The sequence below is a fragment of the Hirundo rustica genome, chromosome 4 (genome assembly GCF_015227805.2).
Source record: "Hirundo rustica isolate bHirRus1 chromosome 4, bHirRus1.pri.v3, whole genome shotgun sequence".
In the NCBI taxonomy this organism is placed as follows: Eukaryota; Metazoa; Chordata; class Aves; order Passeriformes; family Hirundinidae; genus Hirundo; species Hirundo rustica.
Genome location: NC_053453.1, coordinates 36287927 through 36307604, shown reverse-complemented (window position 1 = coordinate 36307604; position 19678 = coordinate 36287927). Strand labels below are relative to the sequence as shown.

The window sequence follows — 19678 nt, the reverse complement described above, 5'->3', positions numbered from 1 at the left end:
AAAATTGCTTCAAGCAGTTTTCTGAAAGAGATTATCTGCTCCAGCATATTTTCAGGTTTACCCATCTATTTGCTCTTTCAACATCCAATATGATTATTTCTGGAATAGAATATATACATCAAATTACTATCACCTATAATTTCTTATCTATCAAGATACCTAGAATCTCCTTCTTTCTTTTCTCTATAAGTATGAAAATTTTGCCATCTTAATGTATTTTGTTCAAATATCAACAGATGTTGATACTTAAACAAAAACACCTTACAAATACTTAGGTCTGCTGGCCCTAGATATTCATTGATAGTTTTTCTTCCTTTTAGGCATTGCCAACCATTCATGTAGCCTTCTTTTTTTATTTAGACTTTACAGGACATCATGTAGACTTTACAGTATTTATATGGTTATCTAAAGCAATGAGAATTATCCTTCTTCGCAGCAGCATAATTTCTATTTTTCTGTTTCTACTCTTTTCAAAAACTTCACAGTTTTCTGCACAAGGAAGCACTTTGGATTTTCATGAATGACGAATATCCAGATGGCAGCATTCTGGGTTTGAAAGGAGGATTCCTGGAGGGCCAGACTGTATCTGTAGCTCTGAGAAATACAAACTATTTATCTCTTTCTCCTAAAGGGTTTTTTTTGTTGTTGTTTGTTTGTTTGTTTTTCTTTCATTTGTTGCAGTACTCAGCAGAACCTATTACAAGGTGGTGCTGTCATGGGCAGACTGCCTTTTCCAGACCTGCAGAATATGTAAGACAAGAGCCTTAGGCTGGGGTAGCACTGCCACTGCCATGGTCACTGTTGTCAGAATTCCAAGCAGCCTGCAAATGGGTTTGCACTGCAGAAAAAAGTGCAGCCCCAGCTTCAGGTCATATTCATTACAAGGTTCTTTCAGAAACACTGATTTACAACCTTTTAATACAAGCAAACTCATGTCCAAAAAAGTTCAAATTAAAGGCACTACAGAAGTACAAATATCACTGTTGGTGAGAAATGATGCCTTTCATCAAGTTTACCTAATGGGATTTGAATGTTTGAGTGTAAAATTCCAATGGGGGATGGAAACTGGTAACATTAAGTCTGTATTCCCAATTCTCTTTCTGCTTTTCCAAGTTTCTAAGGCAGTCTGTTATTGCCTTTTAGTAACAGCTCTCATCACATACTTTTATTTCATCTTTGAACCAAGAATGGCACTGCAGCTTCTCTTTACTACCGGATGTAATACTTCTTCAGTCTAAAGTAAACAATCACATCCTCTACTAACAATTAAAGTTCTACATGTGTTCAATTGTACTTGAAGTTTGAATACAAAGGTGTGCATATGTATCTTAAGGATATGACCTTCAAAAAGTCTCATATATCCAAAGACTCATCTTCCTTAAGGACATAAACTGTCAACTAGCAGCTTCTTTCTTGCATGAAAGATTAGTGTCTTTAAATAACAAAAATTGTTGGTTTTCCTATGCAGCTGTCAATTCTGCTTTCTTTTACATCTTAAAATATTAAAATTAAAAGGTTTGAGTCACTGAATGAAGATATGGTATTTACATAAATGGCAGAATTGCTGTTCAATTTAAAGGTTAAATGTATTTGGACTCCTGCAAAATGGAAAGATATTATTTTTTCATTGAATTTTGAAAAATATTTTGGAAAACATTTTCTCTTTTGTGAGCTGTTCTATGATCTATGTAATCTCTATATCAATGGCTAGTGCAGAAGACAGAGAAGAGACAGAATACAGAATTTAAAGGAAATTTTAAAACTTCACAGTTAGGTACAAAGAGCTTAGAATCTCTAATTACAGTCTAATTTTAAAAGACTCATGAATCATAAATATGTTTTTAAATTATATTAGATTAAAAAAGACACCATTCAGCTAACATGATGAAATTCCCATCTCATTCAGGTTATGCAAATAATTTAAATGCTTGTCTTATGTTTTGTATATTAGCTTTATAATATATTATTATGTCAATTAACTGTAAAAGTAGTTCTTAATAAAACAGAATCTTTATACAGTACATGGTACAGACAGAAAAGAACACACATGTTTAAGTACAAAATAACAGCTTTGGGGTCTCCACTACAGACAGGACACCAATGTGTTGGAGAGAGTCTAGCAGAGAGCCACCAAATTGATTAGAGGGATGGAGCACCTCTCCTGTGAGGGAAGGCTGAGAGAATTGGGACTGTTCAGCCTGAAAAAGAGATTTTGGGGTGTCCTTCCAGCACCTGAAGGGAGCCCACAAAAAGGGTGGAGAGAAACTTTTTACAAGGCCATGTAGTGACAGGATAAGAGGGAATGGCTTCAAGCTGAAAGAGAGTAGCTTTAAATTAGATATCAAAATAAAAATTCTTCTCTGTGAGGTGCAGGAACAGGTTGCTCAGAGAAATTGTGGATGGCCCTTCCTTGGAAATGTTCAAGGAGAGGTTGTATGAGAGTCTGAGCAACCTGGTCTCAGGCTGGGGAAAGTATCCCTGCTTGTGGCAGGGGGGTTGACTCTGTGTTTATTGATTTTGTGATCTCTTCCAACTCAAGCTGCTCTATGTTTCTATGACTTGATGAACTCAGGAGATAGTACATAAAAAGAAGTTAGATTTAGTGGTCTTCGTAAATGATATATAGGAAGTCTACTATTTCTGTTCTTTAAAATCTAAGTGTAACTTAAATTTTTAAACCTTCGTTAAGGTTAGAACACTAAGATTTTCAGACATAAAATATAAAGAATATCTCCAATAACCCAGAAAAAGAGATAACTAGGGATGTTGGCCAGAATTCTGTGTTGGGTGTCCAAATCTTTTTACTCACAAAATTGACATTACATGCTTTTTCATGTTTCTAAGATAAGCGACACTTGGCCTTGGTGTACTTTTGGTTATTCAGACCTAATAAATATTCTTAGTCCCCTGTTAGAAGAACCATGAAAAGAATTACATGTCCACATGAACATAAATGTAAACTGAGAATTACTATTTTTTGCTAAAGTTTTCCTTCTCCTTGCATTCTTGCTCTCTCTGTCACTCAGCATGACATAAACCTTCACGGTGTTGTTGAAATTGTTTAGAAAGAATAGGAGCAGCCTTATCTTTAACAGAGACAGCAGCATCCTGGACCATGTTGTACCCACCTGACAAAAAAGACCCAACACAAGAAATATTATGTATGCATTAGTAAAGGAAAAAATAAAATCACCATATGGATGACCAAGAGATAATTTTACAAATAAAAACAATTCTGTCTATTAGAAACCCATGTTGTTGGTTAAGTCAATGTAGCAGCTGTCCAAAATACCTCTGAAGAAATACATTCTAAGGAATTCAGTAGGAGCTGCATCAGTCCTCATGAGGCTAAGTGAGCTCTTGCTGAACACAGGTCCTACTCTGTCCCCTTCACACATTTCATCAGGAAATTTCTGGAAGTTTTTCTGGGAATTTTGTATTTAATGAGGAAAAGATTGTAGAAATGAGAAGCTGGAATAGCCATTTAGTTTATCTTCTGTTTCTTTGTTCATCCTAGCATGGAGTTACTCCTTTGATGGTCCATTATTTTTGTTCAATATTATTTGGGGTAGTGAAATGAACATTACTCCACTAAGACAGACACAATATAATGATGAGGCTGGTAAAGCAGGATTTTTTGATTTTAGTTCTAACTCAAAGAAAAGGCAAAAGAGGGATCAGTTAGCAGGCTGAGGTTGAGCCCTGCCAACCCTAATGACATTGGTCATCAGGTAGCCCATTTGCAGTAACCTATCGCATTTTTCATTGAGGTAAAATGATACTCTGCTGCATTATAGTGTAATGATGATTTCTGGATATAGGGCAATTTGCTGTATGCAGAGCCATGATAGTAAAATTGTAGTGGAGATGGGGCGGCGCCCATTGCTGTATGTACCCCTCTGTACTCTGTCTTGGCGTCCTGTTTTGTGGTGAAGTGCGACTGCAGCCTCATATTGAGTTGCATGATAAGGGCTCTGCTGCACCGGGCTGACAAGAGAGGGGATGAATGGATATAATATATACATTTAGAATGCTGCACAACACTGTGAAATGTCTGTCTTTTGGAGGAGGAAAAGATGGGACATAAAAGCTATCCAAAATATATGATTTGCCAGCATGGTGTGAAGAGAAGATAAAACACAGCAGGGAAGTGGGAAGTGAGGGTAGTGCAGGAAATAAAGCTCTTTAAGGCTCTCCAGTAAATTCACATCTACATCTTTGAAAATACAGTGCATGTTTAATCCAACATGGAATGGATCCATTGAGTTTGCTCCCATGCACTGGCTAGAGGCTGTTCAGGCCTGGCACATCTGTGTTCTGCTGTGTGCAGCCAGTGTGTCTCTCTGGAAGTCATCAGTTTCAGTGGGATAATGTCAGTGGATTTTCTTCCCTGAAACCTTTGCTCATTAGGGCCATTTGCAAAACGGTCCTTGTTTCATAGCAAATGGGAACAAGACCTTTAAAGGATAGATCATTGAGATATTTTTACAAAACAAGCTAAAAATCAGTTAGATATTAGGTATAAAAAATAGACAACAATAACTGTAGTCTCCAATGGAATTACTGTCTTTCTCAGCATGCTACTGTGAAAAAACGTGTAACATGAATATACAAATTTAAGTAATGCTCTGCTACTTTTCATGAGGCTTTGTAGCTTTTTGGTTAATTTTGTTTTTTCAGTTAACTTCTGGACTTGTTAAGGTAACACGACTCCACTGGTAGGTTAGGCCATAAGTTTTATCTGTATACCAACTGTGATAGAAGACACACAGCCTTTTATTAACAAGCATAGATGCTATTGTTGTCTCTTTCCTTGGACATAAGGTAGATGTCCTGTGTTTTTAGTTTTTTTTAATAAAGTATAGAAGTCCTTTTGCCATCATTTGCAGGACCTTTTTTTAATACGACAGGTATAAAACTGATATTCCTCTGGATTGAAGCCATACACTCAGTATCTGAGAAGTTCAGTGTTTCTTCACAGCCATCTCTTCCTGCCTGCACAGAACAGCAGCCACAGTGTGCATGAAAGTACAATTGTGGCATTCATACAGAGGAGCAGAACCTCTCAAATACAAATGGCACTGGATGTGGTCACTTGGGGGAATCTGGAGATTGCTTCTTATATGTTTAAAGAATATTAAAAGGAAAAGGAAAAGGAAAAGAAAAAAAATACCTCCAAATCTGTAACCACTGTTTCTCACTGAATTATGAATTGTTTTGCTTTTTTGTATCTGTGAGAATGAGAGGACTATGTGCTAATACTTTTCAATATTCTCTTTTAAGGGTGATAAATTCTAGGAATAAAAGGAAAAAAATGCATTTTTCTCATTCTAAACATCTGAGTTTGGCTTTGAGAGATGTGTTGCCTGTTTAGAACAAATGAACACAGAATGGTCTTCTGGTCTGAATATAAAGGACAGAGATTAAAGATCCATGAATTAGGCCCTGTCTCCCTGTTATTTTAGAGATGGAACATCCAATAGTACAGGGCAGCACAGTTTCTTCATGTTTGACTTCATTTATTCATTTTGACCTCACAAGCGGAGTCCCCTGTAAAGAAAAGTCCCCCAAATTAGTCTGAAAGACATTTTAGAAAACTTTTTCTCTAATAGTTAAGTCAGAAATCTTGTCCTGTATTAGGACATTTGGGTCACAGTGTATGGATAGTATTATCAAAGCCAGAAACCTGCTAGTCAAAAATACAAAATTGTTATTAACGTTAATAGGAATTGTTGAGGTAAAACTGTTCTTAAATCTTTGAGGATTTGGTGTTAGTGTTTTCCATTCACCTGTGCCTCCTCTCTTTGGTACGAGACAGAAGAGGAAAATCCAGTCTGCTCAGCTGATCATGTGAAAGGGAATTTTTACTCGAAAGCTTCTAAAATACATTCAGTATTAGCATCTTCAGAAAGTCAGGGTTCCTGAGACAGTTGCCAGAATCATGAGACTGTCTTTTCATCTGCTTTCTTGTTTCTGAACTTACAGTGATGGTTTTGCTAAAACATTGGACAAAGTGACATATTCAGTCTTATGATTCCATCAGTCATATGATTCCATGACAGAATAAAATCCAAAGTAATTCAGGTTTATCTAAGAAAAAACTTGCAGGCCCCCAAGGGTTTTGCTTCATTTTGCTTAAGATTCTTTAAAGTGCAAAATGGTAAAAGAAACATAAGTCCGGAATGACAAGGTTGTCTTTTATTGTCTATGCTTTGTTCATGTTGATTTGAGGTGCTAAAGTAGGAAGGGTAAAATCAGTAATACAAGTTTTATTTCAATAATTTGTGATTGTGGTGATGATAATGTCTATAAACAGATTTCTTTGTGCTAAAAGGCTGAAAGTAAATAATGTACTGATGAATTACATCATGCTAAACAGCCCTTGTTATTGGACATCAGTTTCCTGAAAATGGGATTCTGATCACTCAAGAGTTGAAGGCTAAGAATCTTCTTACTTCTTGGCTGTGTTGGACCATAAATCCAGACTGCCCTGGGACATAAGCATTATTCAGGAATCTCACAAGAATAGCCATTTACGTGAATACCTCAATTCCAGTTGAGCCAAATTTATTTAAAGACTTTTTTTTTTTCTTTCTTTCTGTGTCCAGGAGCTGCAGAGAACTATGATTATGAAAGGGAAAGCATTTGCCTCTTTTTATAACATTCCCATTATGTCTGAGTTCAGGTAGATTTTGTTCATCTGAAACTAGCAATAAAAATTGTCTCTGAAAATAAATGCATGAGAAAGGTAGGAATTTCAGCAGTTCTGAAATCTTAGTTTGATTTTCAAAGCAGAGAGAAAAAATACGAACAAGAGTAGGTCAGTGGGAGTCTTTTGGCCACATCAGTTCCTGAAAGATGTGGAAGTTGCTGTTTATCTTATGTTTCTACTTTTCTTCTTCATTAGTTTGTAAGTTTATATGTATGTTTATATCCATGCCTGCTACAAATGAAATTCAAAATTCTGAAGATAAAAAGAAAAGAATGGGTTTGGGGTGGAGTTTTATGTCTGCCATTTTTTTCTAGAAGGCATTTTTGTTGTCTTTTGATTAAGGACCATTATCCAAAGTTGTAATGGGAATTCAAACTTCAGTTAACTATAATCATTTAGAAAAAAAAAAATAGCTGAAATGATGGTTTTATAAAAAGGGCAAGAAGAAACAATACTAGCTTTCTGGCATTTAGAACTTTATACTGGCTCTACCTAGGGATTTAATAATTGGACAGAATTAATAGCTGAAATGAGGATTTTACAAAAAGAGCAGAAAAATCATAATGGTATTCTGGCATTTACAACTTTACACTGGCTTTACCTAGGAGTTTAATAATTGGACAGAAAAAACAAAGCATATTCTAAAGTGCTGTGCTGAACAGGCTCAAAAGGATCTGTTTGCTCTGAGGATTACAGCTGGCTTTGGGATGATGAAATAGGATATGACTGGTACAGTCATGATGTGCATAAAAGTTGCACTGGACATAATAGCACTATGAGTTTCTTTTGCAATGCAGGGAATGAATTTTTTGCCAATATTGAGTAAGGACAGATAGGACAATGTTATGGAGCTCATTATACATGCCTCTCAAAGAACAAGAAGGTTGAAATAGTGTTCAGCTCTCTTTGTGTTTCTATATCTCTGCATTGTCTTGTGCTTTTCCATCATCTTGTCCTTTGCAACTGTCTGCCATAATGGAGGAGGGCAGGGAGAGGTAGATGGATGCAGGAAAAAGCCTAAAAAACTATCAGAGCTTTGAAATGAACTTCAAATTTTATTTTATTTTTTTTTTTAAGAAAATTGAAATATTTTGTGATTAAGAAAATCCCAGTCCTTGAAGAAATGCAGCTCCTAATTAAAAAAAGGACTGGAAGTAACTTTTGGGGGCAACATTAAAATTGTCTGTGAAAGAAGCTGAAAATTTGTATTCTACATATCTGACCTGCATCTTACTAAAATATAAAAAAATCCTGTGAAAAGTCAAATTCTATTATTCCCATTTATAAGCATAGAACTGAAGCAGTGTAACTGAGGCAGACTTGCTAAGGCCAAAGGCATAGCTACATTTCAGCCTCTCATCCATACTAGTAATCAATTGGCAGTAATTTCAAGTGTTGCCAGTTTAATATTTTTAAAAATAGTTGTCAATTTTTTAAAAATAGCCATGAAGAACAAGAGAACTACTGCAGCCTCCTGCTCCTCTCCTTTCCCCTTCCAAAGGGCTCCCACAGTACAGAGACCTGCTTGTATCAGTATTAGCTAATGGTGAGGCTGCATCAAACTTGTCTCCCACGGACAGCAGGTAACTTTTCCTTCTCTTCTCCTACAGCCCCTCAACAATGACAACCATGCATTCCATGGGCATTTAGGATATGGGATTCTGCAACACTCTTACTCAGGAGAGGTCCTGTTAACTTTACTGGGCTCTGCATGAGGTTACTCCCTGACTGAGTTGTAGGGGCTGTGGGATGGTAGTTTCTCAAAATCTGCAATTCATTCAGTGTTTGGAACCTGTACATACTTTCTGACTTCCAAAAGCATGGTTAATGATTGATGCATTAGTGACACCACAGGAAAGAGGTAAAGGGAACTGAATACAATGAGCATTGTGAGGACAGTGTAACACATGATTTCAGACTGTTGTCCCACTAACTACCTCACATTGGGGTTCAGGAATGACCCACACAACTCAGAAGCCAGGAGAATGAAATAATATACCTTCTGAGATTTCCTTTGGAATGAAGAAGACAACTCTGTCTCTTCTCATTAGATATGATCAGTAAATCTGCATTACCTTGTGGCACCACACTGAAAAAGCTGGTTCTTACCTTTTCTCAGACTGCAAGCCTAGAGGTTAATGCAAAACGTAGGACTGATAGAAATCAAAGTGCACCTCTTGAGGACAGGCCTTAACAAACCTTATCCTTAGTAGGCAGAATTTCATTCTCATACCCTTCAATCATCAATGAAGGTTATAAAGTCTTCCTGTAGTTGACTGACTCACTGTCCAAGTGTAAGTAAGCTCAGTGAGGGAATTGAGGGCATTGTGGCCAAAAGCCAGACCGCACAGATGGATTGTTTCTCACTCTTATGTTGATGCTTCCTACAGAATTGATCAAATCAGCCCCAAATCAGCTGATCTCATTTGAGAAATTAGTTCTTCTCCCTGGAAAAAGAAATGTAAATCTGTCACACAGCTGAGGCAAACCAGTTTAGTCATGTCATGCACCCACTAGGGCAGTTTTGCCAGGCTGAGCTGTGGATGCCAGTGGAGTGCCCTGGCATCACCCCAACAGCTGTTATGGTACCTTCAACCTCTGTGATGCAGCAGTCTCTAGGATCATCTTCAGCTGGTACCTACCTGTGCATACAGGACTTGAATAAAACCCACTATGATGGGCAGCACTCAAACGTTGCAACAGCAGACTGAGAACATTCTTCTGTTGTTGCATTAGGGTTTGTCTTAGTTTCTTAGAGGTATGATAGTCAACTGGATGATGAGGCTTGTAGTATGTCCACTGTACAGTTTCCAGTGACATAAGTGACTTTCAACATCCATATAACGATTCAGCCCCATTCCTACCTCATATTCAGTCTTTGGCCTCTGCAGATTCCTCTGGTATAAAAGTCTGTGGATTAATCGAAAGACTGCTTTGATTTATAAATTTTCACTTTCTCATATTTTAATGAACATTCACTTGAAAATCACTTTGAGGGGAAACCATACAGCTATCTGGACTAATTGTATTAACCCTATATTTCTCATCAGTGTTACTTCTGTCTTTGATTTATTTCAGAGAGCTCATAACATGGATAAATATTTAAATGTATATGCTTTCATGAAAAAAAGAGCCAAAATTGTTATTTAATACTGTATGAGAAATGCATAATTTCAGGAAATATTATGCTTACTTTAAACAAAGATTTTTTTAATAACAGATGGGTTTGGGTTTTTTCCTAGCAAAAATGTGAGTGAAATTCTACATTGTCATATCTTGAAGAGCAACATACACATATTCAACATACAAACTTCCCTGGACTAGTCAGGACTGAAGCAATCGAAGTAACCTATTCCTATCACTTTTTCCTACTATTTATACAGAACCAGCTTAGAGCTCTATGTCCTCATCACCCAAATACTATTTGGACGAGCACTTATATTTTTGCTATACATGTGATATTTGGGATTGTTTGACAGATTTGCATATTCTGCAGCCTCAGTGTCTCCTCATTAGAAATTGGATGACTTGAACAGAAGCATGTTCCAGGTCAAGAGTGTTTCTCATTGCTTTTAACTGGTTCTTATAAACTCAAATGTATGCCTGTAATTTTTCTACTATTTCTGGTGATTTTCACTGCACTTTATTCAGTAATGACTCCCTGACACTGGAAGTATTTAAATGTCCCAAGAATGATATTTCTGATTATATTGTGTTTTAGCACAAATATATTACATATGAAAGTTTAAGTAGGCAACTGCAGACAAATGCTGATACACAGAAATATGAAGCTAATTTGATTAATCACTAAGAATCATTAATTTTATACTCATGAGAATTTTATCTTAGTTTACAGACATAAATCAAAGTTTAATATGGTCCTCATAAAAGGGCAAGTCTTTCCTCTTGTAGAAAATCATATGGTAATGGGAGAGGTAAATGGGAGAGGAGTGAATGAACCTCAGTTTGGCCTAGGGTCAAAGTCCCTTGGGAGTAGCACTTGGCAAAATGCATTGTTCTAGTTGCATAATGCTGGCTAGCAAATACTGCCTCCCATGTGATTCATGGACTAGGTGAGACACTAAAGTTGCTGTCATACATGACATAATTTCAGAAAGCCAAAATCTTCTGTGGGAGTGTAATCAGGCACCTGAGACAGCCGAAGGGGCTCACCTGATGCCCAGTACAGCCCAATGCAATCTCAAATATTGAACAGTGACAGGAAGGAAAGTCTAATATATTTAGGGGGAGAAAAAGAAAGAAAATGCAGGTATTTTCACAGGGGGTTTTTGCCATATTTGTTGTAGTTCTGCACCAAAATTCTACAAATAAATCTGAAACACTTTCACCTTCCTTCCCGATAAATACATCCTTATGTATTTACATAATACCTTTTGGTTATACAGCTGAGGCTGTCTGATGGAGGTGACAGGATGAAGCACTGTGACACTAATGAACTGGAGACACTTCACTGTGCAGGCAGCAGATCGGGGTGCTCAGATAGAGGGACCCACAGCTTGGCCATAGTGCAATATTTGATTTAGTGCACAAAACCCTCCCATTTTATAACATTTTTGTTGATTTTTAAAAGACATATATAAATTACCAGAGCACAGGCAGGTAAGAAAACCCTTTTCTGAGCTTTCTCACTTGTTTGGTTTAACTAAATAAGGGTGTTTGTTTTTGTTTTAGCACAAAATAGAACTCACTACCCAATGCCCCTTAAGTATGTAAATTCCTAGCATGTATAATTTGTTGATTTATTTTTCAGCTTTTTTTCATAAAAGTGTTGTTAAGATGTATACTTTCACCTTTAATCTTCTTTATCCTTGATTATTTTTGTTCTGCATAATCAGTTTAGCTGGTAGTTTGGGAAAACATCTGTGGTGGTAGGATCAGGAGTTTTGGTGGGAGCAACAATGCATAGAGATGGAATCGTATATTTGATGCTTATTGCAGAAAAGATATGATTGATGATAAGGAAGATGTAAGAAAGAGATGCTTCTCTGAATTTTTCTTGAGAAGCAGAGCTTGACCTGGCAAATTATGGTTTACTGTAATATCCTAAAAATATTATTTCAGACTCTGTGTTACACATTCCCTTTCATGTTGGGATTTTTTATTATTTTTTTTTCCTTTTTTTTCTTTTTTTTTTTGGTCCCTTTAACATGAAGATCTTTATTAAAAAGCTCCTATAAAATGTCAGGGGTTCATTCATGTTTGTGAATGAACTTTGGTGGGTTTCTGAGCTGTTTCTCTTTCTGGAACTCTGTCTTCCCAAGTTTTCCACTACAAGCACAAAACTCATTCACTTCAAACTACCTTTTTTTCTTGGATCAGAGAAACCTAGAAACTGTCACCACAGTTGCAATATCCAGGTCACTAATTGCTCAGGAAAATGAGCCATCCAGGGTGTTTGCCTCTGGGCTCAACAAGTCGCTATTGCCAACAGAGGCACCTGATTCAAAATTATAACCTCCTTGGGGAGGTGGTTGCGATCCATGATAAACACTGCAGATGAGCAAAGGTAAAGGATTAGCGCTGTTTTACTGGGATGTTTCAGCCCTTTCTTTTCCAAAGAAAAGGAGCAGCTAGAGGAACACAGTAAGACATAACTTGTGTATCTATGTTAACGCTTTGTTTTATTTATTTAGGTGGATTACTTTTTAATTTTACTTTTTTTTTACAGGCGCTATTAGAACTCAAAGATTTCATTTTTGTAATTATAACCTGTAAATGGCTGGTCAGGTTTCCATTTTAGGAGTCATTCTCTTAATAATGACACTTAATATTGTTTGTCTAAGTACAGGTATTATTGCATTTGTTCTTCATCCATTAGCAGTTTCCTAGCCTAATCTCTTACCTTTGTGCAATATAGTCAAATCAGTATCTAGGCATGCCATCAGAATGCCACAATAATATTAAAATATTTAAATTTTAATAATGTTTTGAAAATTTTCTTATAGTAGCATTTAAGCCTTTTTTTTCTTTCTCTTTTCTGAATACGTTGTTTTCTTTTTCTTTTTTTCTTTTTCTCTGACTACCTTTTCTCAACTAAAATTGTTATACTTAAGTATTTGCGGAAAGGCAATTTTACACCAGACTCTCAGGTCAGACTTAAATTTCAGTCACCTTCAGAAGTGTTGCCTCCATCCCAGACCAGTCTGATAGTGTGTTGTTATTGAGAAGATCCATTGCCTGTGCTGAATAGACATAAATTAGCTGTGGTCTTGTCAGAAGGAACTTGGGAAAAAACTGCAATCTTGTCCTGTTCCTGTCATTTACCATAAGCGGCCAGAGTTTGCCACAGTATAATGAATTGATACATCTCCAATCTAGTCCCCTTCAGCTTTATGCTTTTATGAATACAATGCCAAAAGAAGGATAATAGAGAGCACAGAGCACATTTGTGATGTTCTCCTCACTCTAAAGTAGGTGCTCTTGGGATTCCATTAAGCATTTATGTAAATTACCTTTCACTGATTGAGTTAGAAACTCCATTCCTAAAGTGACAGATTCTGGATTGCTTACTTTCCTTTTGACAGGAAGAGTCAAATGCACTCCCTTGTACTGTCTGAAGAAGAAAAAGGCTACCTATAATACTCTTACTTAATTTTTTGCTATAATTGCCAAGGAACTAAGATTCACACTGACAGCAGAAAGGCAGAGGCAGATCCTTTCAGTGGACAGCAAAGCAAGGTTCTTGTAATCAATGTGAGATGCTTCTTCCTCAGATATTTCTTGGGGTTTTTTGGGATGAAAAGTCACAAAAAACTGCCAAAAAACTAACCAACCTACCAAACAAACAAATAGAAACCACAAAAATAACACCCCAAAAAGCTTTATAGCCACAGAAGATGCATCCTGAGATAAGGTTTAAGAACAAATTTCTTCCCATCCACTTAGAAAGTTTTCTAAAAGGGTCCTGTAATCTCTGTGCAAGGCCAGGTGAGATTTTTAAGCGGGCTGATGCCAGACTGACAGAGAGCTGGGGTCTTCAGGCTTCCCCCAGGACCATGAAGGACAATGCAGCTATTACAGACACACACACACACTGCAGTCTTGGATGAATATTTGTTAAAAGGACACAGTGGACTGAATTCAGACCTGGTAGGCGGAAATGTGACACTCCTGAAGATAATGGAATTTCACCACATTTTACTGTCCCTGGATATGATGAACCATAATCCCAGCATTCTAAATCTATGAGAATTTATTACCTCCTTACAGGCTCTTTAAGATCTTCTATTTCCTCTGAAGCTAGATGTTTTTCTGGCTGTTTCATTTCCTCATTATCAGTGAGGTCTTAACACACTATTTAACAATATCTCTATTAATATGTTATAATGTGATACCTGGCTGAATTATGTTTAAATGAATGTATTTTGATTTTATGCCTGCTAATTTTGCTCAGTAACAGCATGATCCGTAACTCAGTGTCACCAGCTTGGACACTCGATGCCATCCTAACGGATCTTTGGGGACCCTCATGACAATCTTTTTATTTCAGCAGCAACTCCCTTTCTCATTTACTCATGGTCTTCAGACCAGGTTCTCTCAGTGTAGTGACAGCTTCAAAGCTCCAAACCAATTCTTGTCAGGTGTTCCATGAGTGAGTCTGAGGTCAAGAGGAAAAAGTGCTCACATCTGTTAGACCTCCACATGTCCGCTCTCAAGACATCTCTCTGTTTCACTGATTAAGTTGGAGCAGTTTTGTAACCACTGAGGATGTCTGTGTAATTCAAGAAGAAGCAAGGAGAAGAAGATTTTACATTTTGGAAATGCGAAAATAGAAAGGGTATTTTAAGTGGAAGAATCTTATAACACTTCTGACTGAATTGTGTGGTAAGAGCAGATCTCATGCATCATGCATCAAGACCTGACAATCCCTGTAGTGTAAAAAAAATGAGAAAAAGGGACGAAAAGAGAGAAAAACACTCAGTACTGACAGAAAAATCAAATCAGTTGTGGAAAAGGAAAGCAAATATTTTATGATTTTACATTATAGGTTATAAATACTGATAAAGAACAACACTCAAAATGTGTGATGTTTTTCTTAGCGATAAATGTTTCCTTTCTTTCTGAACCATAACCATATTCCCAGTGTGATATATGACCCACGGATATTTAATTCCCTTTATGCAGCTCTGGTTAAGAAGGAGGACTACCTGCTTGGTTCCTAAGAGCAGCAAGCTGACCCATGGCTCTAAACAGGAAACTTAAAATAAAAATCTTTTTTATCTCAAGTCAACTGGCTCAGGCAGAACTTAGTAACTTCCTAAGTCAGAGGTTGCCAGAAGCATTGGAATCCTCTCGCTGTCTGACATAGTAATCTTTCCTGTCTTCTCCACTACATATTGTCTGCAAAAGGGATATGAAAGTGAAGCAGCAAACCCCAAAGTACCGCAGAGAAGTACTGTCTTCCAGGCATCATGTGAAGACCCAGTATCTGGGTCTTTTTGGACACAGAAGATTTGAGCCTAAATTATTTCTTAGGTAAAGTTCCACTGACCCCACAAAACGGATCTGAACTTTGAGGAAACTTCTAAATTTCACTATAATTCTAACACAAGGAAAGAAAATGCTTCAGTGCTATAGTTTGTCTCATCCTCTGACTTGCATGAGGAAGATTTAGGAAATTCAAGCATGGGGAATGCATTCAGAATGTTTCATTTCTGATCTCAGAAACTGCTAATCAGAATTAAAATTGTATGATTTCACTATGTTTGACTCATTCTTCACCTTCAGGGAAATATGCTAAGACAATACTTCAAAATAATCTTCACTGTGCAAACTCAACATCTCATTCTTTAAGGATGCATTTATGTTTAATGCTTGCCTTTCATTTCTAAGATAGTAATTGTGTTGTCTTTAACACTGTGACTTGTCCAAGGAGTTAAGCCAAAACCATCTGGAACCCATTCTGAGGGTACTTGGGTAAAGGTGGTACTTTGCTAATGAATACTATTTAAAGTACATAAATGTACCTTTGGATTTATTATGTATGGTGATGCACATAGATTACACAGATTATTGTTACAAGAAAAAAACCCAACAACAATTAGTGAAAAGCCCCAGAGATCTGTCATCTTGAGAACTAGGGCAGGGAGTTCACTGGAACTGATTTTGTTTTTCAGACACTGCAAATGGATGTAAACAAGCTGAATATCACATTGCTTCAGATATTTCGCCAAGGAGTGGCAGCAGCACTGGGACTGTTACCTCAGCAAGTTCATATCAACAGACTCATTGTGAGTACCGAAAGACTGTGTGTATTAAAATGTATCTGTTTATTTAAATTCTCTTAAATTCATTTTCCTGTCTCTATGGAAGAGTGCAATTAAGTAGGACAGAAAAAAATGCTTATTATTCCATTTCTTCAACTGCACTGCAGAAAAATAGATCCCCATTAAAAAATCCATTCAATTTTCCTTTGAAAAGACACCTTTCTCAGCTAAACCAGATAAATCTTTTTGTCCTATTCATAAGGTTGCTTATCCCTTAGTTTTCATTCCAATGCAGTTCTTTTTCACGTTCACACCTTATCAATGTTTTGTTTCTCAAAGGTTGAATATTGCTCAAAAAATATGTGATTCATCCTTTCAAAGGCATCTTCACAATTTATCCTCAGACTTTCCATTAGTAAATTAAATGTCATCTACAATATTAATATTCATGCTTTGTTATGCTGCTATAATTATTTATCCTCAGAAATGATCTTGTGGACTACGATTCCTATTGGCAAAAGATGGTGATAAATTTGCTTCTAGCAGAAAGTACTTTTTTAAATCAACTGTCATTGTACATTTTTTTTGTGTGTGCATACTTAACACTGTTGTCTTTTTATGACAATTGTACCATGAAGCAAGAAAACCCAACACCATGTGTGTATTGCTAGCCTTCAATTCACTTTGCAGAGGGAAGAAGAGTTTTTTTATTCCACGTGCAGGTTGAATATTAGGGAAGAAAACTGACAGGTTCAGCATAAAAGTATTTTCTGCCTTGAAAGCTTGATAGGATTGTATACATCAAAAAGGATTATAAAACTCCTTCAAGTAATGTCTCTGTGAGAAAAGATCTCACAAAAAATACAGTGAGAAAGATCAATAGGAATGCACTGCAGCCCTTTTCATATTCTTCAGAATCTCACTCATTCGTGACAAGCAATGCTAAATTTCATTTGTCCCATACATTGACTAGAATGAAAGGTTTAAAGACATATTTAGAAAAAAGCACAATTAAATGAAAAATGTTTTAGAGTCTGAGATGCGTATTTCAACTCTGAATTCCCTAGTAGCTTTCTTACTATGCGCTTTAGAAATTATGTAAATTAACACAAGAAATATGATGTTTATTTTCCTACTGGCTCCACTGCTTTTTGCTTTCTCCTATCATTTATGATTTAATGGAAGAGGTAATGTCATTTTGCACCTGCATATAGCCCAGAATGCATTAAGTACTATTGTTTAATTAGCCTTTTCAACACCTGTAAAAGTTCTTCTGTGAGTCAATATTTCAGTGATACAAGAAAGCAAGAAAAGTTCTCCCCTATTCGCTCTAAAAATCGCACATAGTCAAAATTCACAAGGAAGACAAATACATCTTAGAAGACATTATTCCCACTTTTCATCTTTCTAATACGAGACAGTTCCTCACACTGAGTACTGGCAAGCAAGCAGAGCACATCAAAATTCATCTTGTCTTGTTTTGATGTAGTGTAAACTACTTGTCTAGGCTCCCTGTAAAAGCAGTAGAGGGGATGGTAACTGCAGGAGAAGAGGCATTGAGATCTGTACCAATTATATTAGGAAGGATTAAATAATTCTCAAAGATGACAGTCCCTCTCTGCTGACTTTCAGAGGCAGACAACTGAAGTGAGGTGAGGTGACTCACTCCCAAGTGAGTGGCTCTCAGAGGTGATCCAGAGTCTGGAAGCCAGCATGTAGATGGCACAGGGGGAGCAGACAGCCTGCTAACCTCTTACATGTAACAACACACAGTGTGCCAGGAAATATTAACTCAATATTTCCAGGGTCTCCTTAACCTTTCCAGTACATCCTCCCCTCATAAAGATTCTTTAATGGGCTAGATAAACCCACAAACAGAGGAGGCACAAAACACCGGGAATGCTGCATACCCACCAAGCCTTGCATGGTGCCTGTGACCTGCACACAGCAGCAGTCCCCTTCCCAAGTCAGAGACTGAGTACAATCACAGCTTCAAATCAGTTTCTTCAGCTCCCACTGGTAGTCAGCGTCCTTACCATTCTTATTGAGCAGATGGACCAGCAGCACATTTGAGAGCACAGAGGATAAATTTAGGGCAAACATGTTTGAAAGAGTTCCTTTTTTTGTCAGCTCTATTTTGAATGCAAGGAGTATTTTATGCAAAGAGTATTTTATGCAAAGGTATTTTAAGAATAGCAAAATATGTCTTTTTCTTCACTTCAGTAGAAATAATGATGCACATTCAAGACGATGGGGAGGAGGCTGGGGAAATCAGGATTATCCCAGTTTGAACGGATCTCTACCGTCCCATAGTGATGAATAGCAAATGACCAGACTGGTGAGGTTCTTGCCTGCCTAGGCAGCAATGCAAGGAGCAGCTCCATGTCTAACTATGTGTACAGAGTCCCTCAGATCTGGACTCTACTCCACAGTGTCAGCTCTGTTGGCTATAGCCCTGTCTCCAGAGCCAGGGATTCTACATCCTGTTTGAACATCAGAGCTGTTTCATGTGCTGTTCAAGTCTATGACAACAGAGAAACTCCCTTTCCTTTTGCTGCCTTAAGACAGAGTGGGCATCACTGACATTTCTAATACAGAAGCTCTTAGGCTACCAGGACTGCATCAAAGACACCAGGGAAAGAATGAATAGATAGGGGCGTGGACATGATCAGGTTACCCATTAAGTGTTAACAAAACTTCCCTGGTCCTTTAATTTTGTTGGACCATATTAAGTTCCACTGCAGTCAACTAAAAGGACTTTATTGTGATATGTGTCTGCAATGTTTTGACAAGGGGCTAGAAAGTAATGTCCAAATATCACAGCATTATGCTAAGCATTCCTATTTCAGCTCAGCTCAGATGAACTATCTGCTAAAATCCCTGCTGGTACATTGCCATTGACCCCATCCCATGGCTCCATCTATCACTGTGTTTCATTGATTGTTTAATGATACTAGAGTCAGGAAAAGTCTGCCTTGTCAGTATTGATTGAGATAAAGCACACATGCCGACGTTTAGGATTTGCATTTCCTTCCACAGTCTGCTGGGATTTACAGAGACAGTAAAAAAGTATGCTGTCTTCACAGAGCAGGTCGCAACCTTTATATTCCATGCTTTTGTCTTTGGAATTATAGACAGAAGAGATTATCTAATCTACAGACAGAAGAGATTATCTAATCTACAGACAGAAGAGATTATCTAATGTCAGACCCCTCCTATGATTTTTTTTTTTCCCCCCCCTAGGGGAAGAAGAACTGTGTGGAATTGTTTGTGTCCCCACTGAACAGGAAGCCAGGAATTTCTGAGGCGCTCCCATCTGAAGAAGTGCTGCGTTCCCTCAATATCAACATTCTGCATCAGAGTTTATCCCAGTTTGGAATAACAGAGGTCTCCCCTGAGGTTGGTTATCAATTTTCTAACCCGTATTATTTTGATATAGATTAGGCACTTACATCCTTGGTAGTTATCCAGATGAGGTTCTTGAGCATGAGGCAGAAAATGTATAGGTTAAGAGAACATCACTACTATAAGGCAATTATCATAGGATCCTAGAATAGTGTGGCTTGGAAAGGACTTTAAAAATCACCTAGTTCCGACCCCTTCACCATGGACTTTTGCACCTTCCACTTGACCAGATTGCTGAGCCCTATCCAACTAGCTCTGTTAAATTACTTTAGTAGTGTTTTATTAGCACTATTTATTATTTATTTATTAATTTACTCTTTAATATCTGGGTCCT

General features: G+C 37.3%; 1 protein-coding gene across 1 annotated transcript in view; it reads left to right on the top strand.

Moving 5' to 3' along the window:
* The window catches only part of PTPRR (protein tyrosine phosphatase receptor type R), a 139427-nt gene that overhangs the window by 55165 nt on the left and 64584 nt on the right, over window positions 1–19678 (top strand). Inside the window, exons 3-4 of the mRNA XM_040063343.2 lie at window positions 15850–15963; window positions 19183–19338. Of these exons, the coding sequence (XP_039919277.1) occupies window positions 15850–15963; window positions 19183–19338 (270 nt within the window). The remainder of the gene's footprint in view (window positions 1–15849; window positions 15964–19182; window positions 19339–19678) is intronic.